We start from the raw sequence: 10,734 nt of genomic DNA, 5'->3' as shown, positions 1-10,734 counted from the left end.
TTTAAAAGATGATAAGTTATCTAAAAAAAAGCTATCTAGCGCGCGCACACACACACACACGTGTGGGAGGTTTGCCATAACTAATATATTTAGTACCACAACTCATTGCCCTAGTGTTGGCCTAAACCTTACGATTTTAAATTTTTTTAAGTTTTATTTTGAAATTCCCACAAAAAACCAAAGGTTGTGTTTGGATGGCAACATTTGGATTTGGATTTTAAATAAATTAATTTAATTAAAATGCCGTGATTTGAAATCTGTTGATTTTAAAATTCCATATTTAGGTCCTTTTATACTACGAAGAATTTGAAATTCCATTGTTCGAATACCTAAAATTAGATTTGGATTTAAGATCATAAAATATTTTTTTCCAATTATTATTTTTTTTACGCATTGTTTGTTTTAATGGAAAATCTTGTGTAAAGATAGTTTTTAGTATTTTCCAGTGCTTGGTATCATCAAAAAAAATAAGTCAAAGGAAAACTATCTAATCAACATAAAAAATATGACTTATTTTGAACTTTATCTCATAGCTAGCTAAATAAGGGAAGTTGAGAGATTATTTTTCAACTCATTTAAGTTTGCTACCAAATATAGGAAAATGAGATAGTTTTATTAAAAAAATGCTTTTTGAAAAATGACTCATTTTCTAAAAAATATCATTGCTGAAACAAATAGTGCATTAAACCTTCTACATTTTAATTTTAGTAACATTTTTAATAAATATATGAGGTGATGAAAAAACCATTGATAACCCAATTGACAAGATGATGAGTAAAAATCTGTCATCATAGCCAACTAAAAAAATGTCTTGCCAACTATTGACAACTAAAATGTTCTATAGTTATATTAGGTTATACTAACTATACTTTTGTCACATTCAGTGGCTCCCTTATTTCTTTCTCACATTTGATGGTTCTATTGTACATTAGTTAGTATCAACATCACATTTGACCGTACTTTATCATATTTGGTTGTATCCTTCTTTTTTTTTCCTCACATTTGACTATTCTATCATTACATTAGGCAGTATCAACATCACATGTGACCGCACTTTTGCCACATTTGATAGCTCCCTTATCTTTTTTTTTCTTATATTTGATAGTTTCATTATTATATTAAGCATTACTAACATCACAGCTGATTGTACTTGTTTCAGTTTCTTAATTTTAGATTTCGAATAAGTTGATTATATTCTTAATATTAAATTTAAATTATTTTTTATGGGTTTTAAGTTGTGTTATATTCTATATATAAAAAGTCGTATTATGCATATATGTACTTGTGTCACTTTTGCAAATATATATATTTTTCCTAAATAGTAAAATTTTAAGGACAAAATTTAGTTACATAATTTCATTGTCATATATGTGCATGCAGTTTAATTATAACATTATCTTCAAGACTTTTTTCATTTTACATAAAAATAAATATTAGAATTCAATTAAAAAAAGTTTCAAAACATTAAAAGAAAGTTTCATTATTTATTATAAATTATATTATACTATATTATAATATTTTGTTTTTAGGAACAACTTGGACTTGCAAAATATGAATTTTTCATATAACTAAAATTGAAGAGGAAAACTAAAGAACTCAGCATAAAAACCTCATCGTCTCTAGAGCAAAGAGCGACTGGAATTGAAATACTCTATTTCTTCTTTTGTTGGTCTTGCTTAGGGTTTTGTTTAGTAGTAGTCATGACTTTGGAAGAGAATAAGTTGACAGAGAAGAAGCTTCAGGGAGAAGAAGCATAGAGACCAAAGAGACAAAAGCGTAGAGAGAGAGAGAGAGAGAGTCAGAGACTAATTTGTAGGCATTTTTTTCTTTGTTTATAGTAACAAGTATTCCCGCAAATTAAATTAATGGTCAAGATCAAAACAACACTAATTTAATGGTTTAGATTTAGGTGGGTACCATACCCCGACGGTTCCCCCCCCCCCCCCCAACAAAAAAATGGGAGTATGATAGAATGACCCTATTACGTAATTATTTAATATAACTTTATGAAATATCTATCGTGCTTTGCTTTTTTGGCAAGTGACTGCCTTGAACCTAATCTATTTTAAGTTAATCCATTTCCATTTCACTCACTGTTGATAGTAGAGATCATTGTTTCTTTAGTCATGCATTGTTACAATTTAAGATATATGTTGCTTGTGAGCCGCCAATTACCAGTCTCACAACAGTACTGGTGCAAAAGGATTGGTCCTTTACTTGCCGATCGTTTGCGAGTCGGACTCAATCACTCTTTTTGTTTGGAAGATAATTCGTTCTTAACTCTCTTGTTATTACCCACAGGGAGCGCAGCAACCAAGGTGCATATTATCATATAGAAACAAGCGAAGCATTGCAATTCGTACTACCTGAAAAGTTTCGGTCGGTCTCGTCATTCGCGCAATTCCCCTGACCATCGATCGATCATGCGAGTACGCATCCAGTTAGCGCATAGCGAACGAAAAAAGCGTTCATCCTAGATTCTCTTTCTCAATAAAAATGTCTATCAATTGATCCCTATCCATTCAGTCAAAGTTTCCACGGCGTTTTCATGCCCCTCTATTAAGAGGGGCACCATGTTGAGTGGGCCTTAAAAAAGAGGTCCGACTACGGGCCGTTGCCCTGACCTTAAAGCATTTCTATAGCAACTAAAAGGAGGAAACGAAGAAGATCTAATCCCTCGAGCATCAGTTTGAGAAGTTCAGCACAGTGGTTATCCAGGTAGGGTTTGCTCAGAGTGATCATGATTCCACCATGTTCGTATCAGTTTCTCCTCGAGGGTGTATGTTCCCATTCTGCATGGATCCGGTATCATAAGTCATATTGTTTCAAGAACAAAGTGCCATGTTTATTTATTTATTTTAATCTTTCCAAACAGAAAATCCATTTGATGGATGACAAAGTACATCAAAAACCATAACAATAACATCAAAATGGCGATAAATTTGATCCAAATTAGCTAAACTTATGGGAAAATCTTTTATTGCTCCACTCTAGCCCTATTGCACCAAATCATAAAAGTCACAATAATTATAAATGCATTCAACCATAACAATGCAATCCTCATCTGCATGTTTTCTTGTAGTCGACATATTACTTTTTTCAGACCAACAAAGAATGCCCTATTCAGACCTCCTAGCCTTTTTCTTGGTGAAGCTTCGAACTTTCTTTCCCTACAACCAACAAACTAGTAGGTAACTGAACATCAAACAATTGAACTCAAACAACTATTTAACAATGGGGTATAGTATGTAACTGAACATCACACTCATTTCTCTAGTGTAGAAAAGATAAACAGATATTTTTATAGTATAAAAAACTTAGCAGAACTCAAAACCCAAATAATGACTAAGCAATAAAAATTCTCATTCCTGCAGCAAATATCCTTTCTCTTATGGAACTCAAATAATGAGAGAGACTGCATCACATTAGTTCTCGAACTATCCAATGGGGTAGAATGGATTCCACAAACAGGGAGGGAGAAAATCATTAATACCATCCAAGGAAACATAATAGCAGTTCTCTAAAATGGTTCAAAGAAATATAAAAATATAATCTCTAAGACATATACTAATCATACATCTCCATCATATCAATAGAATTATAATGTATACTTGTGTTTGAAATTTTTGTGTTATCTGTCTGGGCCCAACATAGTCAAGCATAGAATCAACTTATGTCCCTAGCCAGCAATTTAAAATGAACAATAGTAAGTCACCAGTATATGCATGATTTAACAAGAGCATGAACAAAGAATGCCGAAGAAGAGTTGGAATCAATTGAACCCCCCCCCCCAAAAAAAAAAAAAAGGAGAGCTGGGATGGCAAAGCAATCAAATTTTACTGGTGACTAAGTCTCCCTTAGTTCCAAATAGGAGAAAATTCCAAATCAACTTTTAAAACAAGGTTGTTATCCAAAAAAAAAAAAAAATTCAAGACAAGGTTAACAAACAATACCCAAATCTCATATAAAACAAACACCCAAATCAATTTAGTCGGAGAAAGACAAACCTTTTTGATAAACTCAACCCTCTAGGCTAATAAACTCAACCCTCAACCTTTTTGATAAACAGATTTTTTTTTTTAAATTCCAACCACCTAACTTAGTATAAAAAACAGATTTTTTTTTTTTTTTAGTTTTTACTTTATAAACATGACTTGCTTTATTGGTAACAAATATCCTCTTAAATTAAATGAATAGTCAAGATCAAAATAACATTAATATGATGGTTTAGATTTAGGTGGGTACCGTACTCTCCAAAAATAAGAGAGCGTACGATAGAATGGACATTTTGGATACAGTCGTCAAATCTTTATTGTAGAAGAAGACATACAAGCTAGGGCTAGAGAATAAGCATAATATATATATATATATATATTTATATATATATTGTGAAATTCCAAATAAACATCCATTTAATATTAATAAACTAAAAAAAAGACAAAGATACTAAATCATGTTTCTTAATACATTATAATTCATTCATCTACCAACATAATCTACTTCACTAATATCCCATTCTCATCTCATAGCCCTCAACTTGCATCTAGCAAAAATGCTAAAAACAACAATCTCTAAAACAGAGACTCACAAATCACAATCACAATCACAATCACAAAATTACAATTATAAACCCACAAAAAACACAATCACAACCTTATCACTGTATCACATAAATCATAACGGTATGGGAGAGGGAGAGAGAGAGAGAGTGAAACAAATCATATCAATTAGGTTTTAAGGAGAGAAAGAGAGAAATAGAATAAATACTTGAAATAAATATTTATTTATTGGTTAAATTCTATCATTTGTTAACTGTCACAATATAATATATTAATTTTTAACTTGGTGCAAAATATATATATATATATATATATATATATATATTAATCTTTAACTCAATACATTAGCCTAATAATAATAATAATAATAATAATAATAATACTCCAATTAGTTTTAAGAAAAGGGAAAAAATAAATCAACAAACGCTTTATAAAAAATTTTGAGACATGAGATAAAATAAAAGAAGCAACGTGGCCTGGTAGGTGGAAAATTGAAAAATTAAATTGTAAATAGTGGGCGGGATTTGATTAAACTTCAGTCATTCAGTGTTTATGTAAAATAAGAACTTTGAAAATTGAGGAGAGAGAGAGAGAGAGAAAGAGAGAGAGGCAGAAGAAGAGACGTGAAAAATTTTTTAAAAACACAATCACAAATAGCAAGAAACAGAGAAACATGATGACACAGATGAAAACTAAAGCAAATGAAGAAAATAAACATGAAAAAGAAGATTGGAGAAAATATAAAGAGGCAAATCAGAATAAGCGAAGAAGACAAAGACCGGAGAAAATACAAAGAAGATATGATTGTTGTTGTTTGGGTTAGTATTTAGATAGTAATCTTGTTTGCGTTAGGTTTTAATTTTAATTTTTTTTATAAAAAAAAAAAAAAACTCTAATTTTTCTTTGGTCGGAGCTGAATATGAGTGTATATATATAGACAAAGTTTAGCTACAAACTTAGTTACAAAAAACGCGGCTATAGACCCCGGCTACAACATTACTTAATATCTTTTTATTGGTTGTGAATTTTAATAAATTCATCATTATATTACATTTTTTTTCTTATATTTTTAATGCTTGCAAAATTTATAAAAGATAAAAAATTAATAACTATGTCATCAATCAAATATTTAAATTTTAAATTTTTATCGTCTAAAATTATGCATATAAAATTAGTTCACGAATTTAATAGTAAGTGACATCTGATTAACATAATATTTGACATATATATTATGAACATAAAGAACATACAGTCTAACGGTTAGTTTTTCAAATTATTTAGTTATGTTAATTTTTTCTAATTGGAATTGTAGTCCTTGGCAACATCAGCCATCACCTTAATCTTCCATGATATGAATATCATTAGCAAATTCATGGAAGTTTACATCGATGGTGTCATGGTGAAATCCCAAGACTTCGATGATCATTAAAAAGACCTAAGAAATACCTTTTTAAGGAGAAAACACGAAGTAAAATGAATTCTTTGAGATGTACCTTTGGAAACAACGATGGAAACTTTGTAGTTTTGTAGTCCCTAATCCCTTCTCCTCAATGGGCTTTACAATGACACTCTTATCTGTGAATTCTATTATGGTGGGATGGCTCTTGATATCGACAAGCACTATGGAATATAGATCTCTATGGCCCAAATGGAAAGCAACCTTGAAGCGCAATTTTTTCAATATAGTATGGACAATGGTCAATCTCTTGAATTATAGCTTCAATTCCCGTACTCATTTTCATCTTTACAGACTTTTATTTACCATTCTCTCTTATTAAACTATCCCTTGTGCAAGTAAAAGATTTAAATAACTACTTCTCCTGGTGGTGCTAATGATGTTCTAGCTGTAAACAATATATCCTTAAGTGCATTTCATAAGTGTATTACTTACACTTTGAAGAGGGTCATATAGATATTGACAATCATCCTAATTTGATCATTGTTACTCTAACTAGTAGACCCTCCAACCAAATAGAACGACATAATCGCTACCAGATGAAAGAAAACAAATTTGTAATCCACATAGGAGAGTGACAATGGGCATTTTAATTTCCAGAACAAACATTAGAATTTGATAAAAGGTGATTTCAAATCCATGAAGAAATGATATCATTAATTTACTACACCAAATAAAACTACTATTCATTTATAACTTTTCTGGGGGAGGGCGGTGTTATTTGCTTATAACATGTTACAACTAAGTACACTTAAAGATTCCAAAGATGACTATACTCCTTTGCAGCTATCCCTTCATCTTTTCTTGCGCCTGTCAATACCCCCAAGGAACTCATGAGACAAACAATACTGTTTCAATGTCTGTACTCATAATTGTCATATTAAAATTTTAAAATCTAAATTAGAAACATACCTATAAAGTAGAAATTGTTAGGTCCACTAAGAGGACTGGCGAAGTGGTCTCATTGGCCCTTCTGACCAATAAAACACTGTCACCTATGCAAATGTGACATCTCTTGGTGGTTTTTTGTTTTTTTTTTTTTTTCCCTTGTGCAGATTAGGAAGCAAACTCACACACTTGCATAGGTGGCAGTAGTTCAATGGTTGGGATAATCACTACAGCAATCCTCCCAATGGACCTAATATTTTCTCCCCATAAAAGGCCTACACACACATGTACATGAACTAACCGTGTGAGGTGGAACAGAGATGGATGATACTAAGAAAATTGATGAACAATAAAAACAGTATTTCATGTTACCAAGGCAACATTAGCAGTGACCTCAAACTAGCAATTAATGAGTATCATGTAAGCATTTCTGATGCATGCAGTTATGATGTAAAACATATCTCACAAGGAAGCAAGAGATCTTACAATATTGATTCTGCACTACTAATTTCACTCTTTAAGGCGTCATAATGTCCATAACCATGATAAAGCACCCGGATGGGGTTCTCTTTACCATACTCTTGTCCATATTCAGCTATAATTTTGAGGTTACCAGAACTCTTGTCCCACATGGAAACTGTGATTGGCGTCCTGGAAATGGAAAATTGTATCACGATAAATGTGACGCCAAAACCCATAAATACAGGGCAATCTGTTTCATATCATATATTATGTGCCACTAAGAGAACTCCTAGCCACATTATAGTCATGAGAATTCTAGCAAGTAAGAAACTAAACCTAAGCAAACTACTGTGAGGATAATTTTCAGAGGGTTAAATCTTGTTAGACACTCACTATTGCTAAAATTGTGAAATTGCGTTTTCAGTGTACGGAGTATTTCAGTTAAAATTGTGAAATTGTGTTTTCAGTGTAGGAAATGTGTACAACAATAAGTGTGTGATAATCATTACTCTTTTAAGAAGAAAAATGACTTACTGTAGGACATGGGAGGCCATTAGCAACTCAGGCTCTCCTCCCCACATGTGGGGCTGTCGCATCTGTACAACATACGTGTCAAAATCACCTTCAAGAAACCTGCCAGTGAATAAAGACTTGAAATCTTGCTTCATTTCAATTGCAGCTCCAAGTGAACTCATCAGGTTTGGCTAATTCTATAATGTACAAGTCTTCAACAAAAATTTATAGTATTTTATAAACATGGCAGTCCTCTTCAACAACCTCAAATAATCAAAACCCCCCCAATGGATTTTAAAGCAATTCAAAATGAAGCAACATTGGAATCCACAACAGAGTATTCTCAAGACAACTTACCATTCAGTTTCTGCTCGCCTCCTAATGAATTCATCTGCCACCTGCCAACCATTTAGTAAGAAGATGTACCAGAATTAACATTAATAATTGGCCAGAACAAAGTTATAAGCCACACAAAAAAATTGAATTCAGGTGTTTGAGCACTGAAAGAAAGTGATTAGGCAGGCAAGACAATGCAAGTGACAGAAACTGACAAACAGTGTATTAAAAACAGGAAAAAAAATTTAATAATTTTTTTTTTTTTCTCTTTTCAAATTTAAGCAAGATGGTCTGCAACGTGCAACCAGTTTCAGAACATCGTAGTTCTGAAACTAGTTACCAATATGTGTTATGTGAACATTGTAGTTCCCTAAACAGTTCAACAACAAATGAAAAGGAATTAAAAGTTTTGAAGTTGAAACATGCCAACAAAGCGTAAGTCTCTTATTGAAATCAGTAAAGTTTATTGTGTACTTTAGCTCTGAGCTCATCTGCAAGTTCTTTCTGACGGCTCTCACACGGAGACGGCTTCCCTGATCTCAAGCAAGCACCATGAACAACAGACCGGAACAAACATCTTCCATCTCCAGGTATGCCTTAACCAACCAAACATATAGCATCTCAATGTATTTATTAAGATAAGCAATAAATTGAATAGAAAGATGCACTCACTACAACATACACATATGCTGCTTATACAAAATTACAAAAAAGTAGGTGATTCATTGTTTTCAGCACAAAAAGAAGATTTCATGCCACCCTTATTGAGGATTGATATGCCACTTTCCAAAGATGGCTATGCACGTCTTGTTCATCTTATATTAAACAAGTAATTTAATGATACAGAACAACAATATTTATTCAGATTTACATGAGCCACATCCAACAGCAAATAGTACATCCTCTTTTTCATGATTTGCACCTCATGAAAAAGAGGTTAAGAATTCGTTAGTTATCTCTTCGATCAAGAACATACATTCATATGCTAAATACGACTCTGCAACTTAAATTTAAATCTAACAACTTGATTGACCTCAAATTACTATTCTTTCATGCTACATCTGTTTCCATGAAAAATGAAATAAACTTCAAGGGAATTAAGAAAATCTAATGGATGAGCCAGCTCATCAAAAAGAGATATAATTACTAAGCTATAAGCTTTGATATCCAACTTATCACCTATATAATATGCATCGACAAAAGTACATAATAAGAAAAGAAAAAAAAAAAAAATTACCTATCTTTGGAACTAAAATGACAATCACATTTGCAATGATTCTGGAAATTACGGAAGAAAAACGAAAAGAAATTGAAAACAGAAGAGAGAGAAAGAAACAAACCAAGGCCATAATCCATACTAATCACCAAATTAAACTTCTCAAATGGCAAAAATGACAAAAGAAAATTCACTTTCAATAACCATAAAGCAAGATCATAACCAAGTAATAAAAGAAAGCATAAGCTGCAAGAAAAGTACCAAAACAAAGCCACACGTAAGAAGGAAAGCATATGAATTACTTGTCCACTTAGTTGTTTAAGCCTTTTGTTTTTTCTTTCCCATTACTTCAATGGGGGGTTTAACATATATGAGTAGAGAAGGAAACATGAACATGAAACCTTATCAAACAACACATACATACAAATTATTCGAAACTGAGGCCGGTGGTTACCAAGCGAAATTTCGTGTTTCCGCATTATTCGAGCATATGATAAGGAGAAATCCCATGTTACAAGATTATGCACGGGTTCTTGTATATAAAACGATGTGTAAAAGCACAAAATTACTTTTGAAATGTTTCTTACTTTGACTGATAGATTACCACCGGTCCAAACCTTTTGAGTTGTGGTGTAAAAGCCACCATCAGAGAATCGATTCCCAGCCTTTTTATAGAGAGGCTTGGATTGCACTTCGGAGGGAATAATCCACTTTCAAGTCGAATAATATTTAAATTATAATTTATAAAATAAAAAAATGAATAATAATAATAATAACAATAATAATAATAAAAAGTTGAGCAAACACGCTGGGTTTGGAGTATACAATTTAACCCCTTTAGTATTATTTTATGTGAAATGTAATTTAAATAAGGCGAAACTACAATATTGGTCCCTCAAGTTTACCCTGCGTGCGCAATTGGTCCCTCAAGTTTTAAGCGAGCACAATTGGTTTCTCAAGTTTTAAAACTAAGTTGTATTAGTCCTTTTACTGACTACCGTTAGTGGTGTTATTTACGTAACTAACAGAATAATGACTTGGCATTTTTTTAATGACGTGGCATGTTTTTAATTAAAAAATTACAAAATAAATTTACATGTAAGAAACAATATTTACAATCCGGTACCAAATTAAAAAATCCATGTGCGAGTGTGTGTGAGAGGAATTTGCTAGCGAACACGTCGAAGATTGTAGAGAAGAACAAGATCTGTAAGCGTAAAGAAGAGGATTGTAGGAAAGTTGTCACTATAAGAGCACAATGAATCTGAATTCTCACACACCAATGTTTGGTGGGGAATTTCATA

At 32.1% G+C, this 10,734-nt stretch overlaps 1 protein-coding gene across 6 annotated transcripts; it reads right to left on the bottom strand.

Annotated features, from left to right (window-relative positions):
• Nucleotides 1-2,965: 2,965 nt before the first annotated feature.
• Nucleotides 2,966-10,007, bottom strand: LOC142627447 (OVARIAN TUMOR DOMAIN-containing deubiquitinating enzyme 4-like). Of its 6 annotated transcripts, XR_012842847.1 has the most exons (7): nucleotides 9,452-9,566; nucleotides 8,689-8,810; nucleotides 8,236-8,276; nucleotides 7,900-7,998; nucleotides 7,390-7,554; nucleotides 6,928-7,178; nucleotides 6,591-6,825 (listed from the first exon to the last, which is right to left on the bottom strand). XR_012842847.1 is itself a non-coding variant. In XM_075801311.1 (6 exons), the coding sequence occupies exons 1-6, from the start codon at nucleotides 9,907-9,909 to the stop codon at nucleotides 2,978-2,980; spliced, it is 645 nt and encodes a 214-aa protein (XP_075657426.1). In that variant the 5' UTR covers nucleotides 9,910-10,007; the 3' UTR covers nucleotides 2,966-2,977. The 6 variants fall into 6 exon arrangements, 5 of the variants coding, with proteins under 5 accessions (XP_075657426.1, XP_075657427.1, XP_075657429.1 ...); XM_075801311.1 differs by lacking the exons at nucleotides 6,591-6,825; nucleotides 6,928-7,178; nucleotides 9,452-9,566 and adding exons at nucleotides 2,966-3,170; nucleotides 9,885-10,007; XM_075801312.1 differs by lacking the exons at nucleotides 6,591-6,825; nucleotides 6,928-7,178 and adding an exon at nucleotides 2,966-3,170 and having other exon boundaries at nucleotides 9,555-9,636.
• Nucleotides 10,008-10,734: the final 727 nt, after the last annotated feature.

Source organism: Castanea sativa, chromosome 3 (genome assembly GCF_040712315.1).
Source record: "Castanea sativa cultivar Marrone di Chiusa Pesio chromosome 3, ASM4071231v1".
Classification (NCBI taxonomy): domain Eukaryota; kingdom Viridiplantae; phylum Streptophyta; class Magnoliopsida; order Fagales; family Fagaceae; genus Castanea; species Castanea sativa.
Note: the sequence above shows the minus strand (reverse complement) of the source record. Positions and strands in the feature narration are given on the sequence as shown.

What these genes read in the sequence shown, in the direction of transcription:
- LOC142627447 (XM_075801311.1), bottom strand. Translation starts at nt 9,909, where the DNA reads ATGCGGAAACACGAAATTTCGCTTG. An exon ending in AGGCGAGCAGAAACTGAATG is followed by an intron (nt 7,999 to 8,235) that starts GTAAGTTGTCTT and finishes ATTCACTGGCAG; the next exon opens with GTTTCTTGAAGGTGATTTTG. An exon ending in AGTAGTGCAGAATCAATATT is followed by an intron (nt 3,171 to 7,389) that starts GTAAGATCTCTT and finishes TGTTGGTTGTAG; the next exon opens with GGAAAGAAAGTTCGAAGCTT.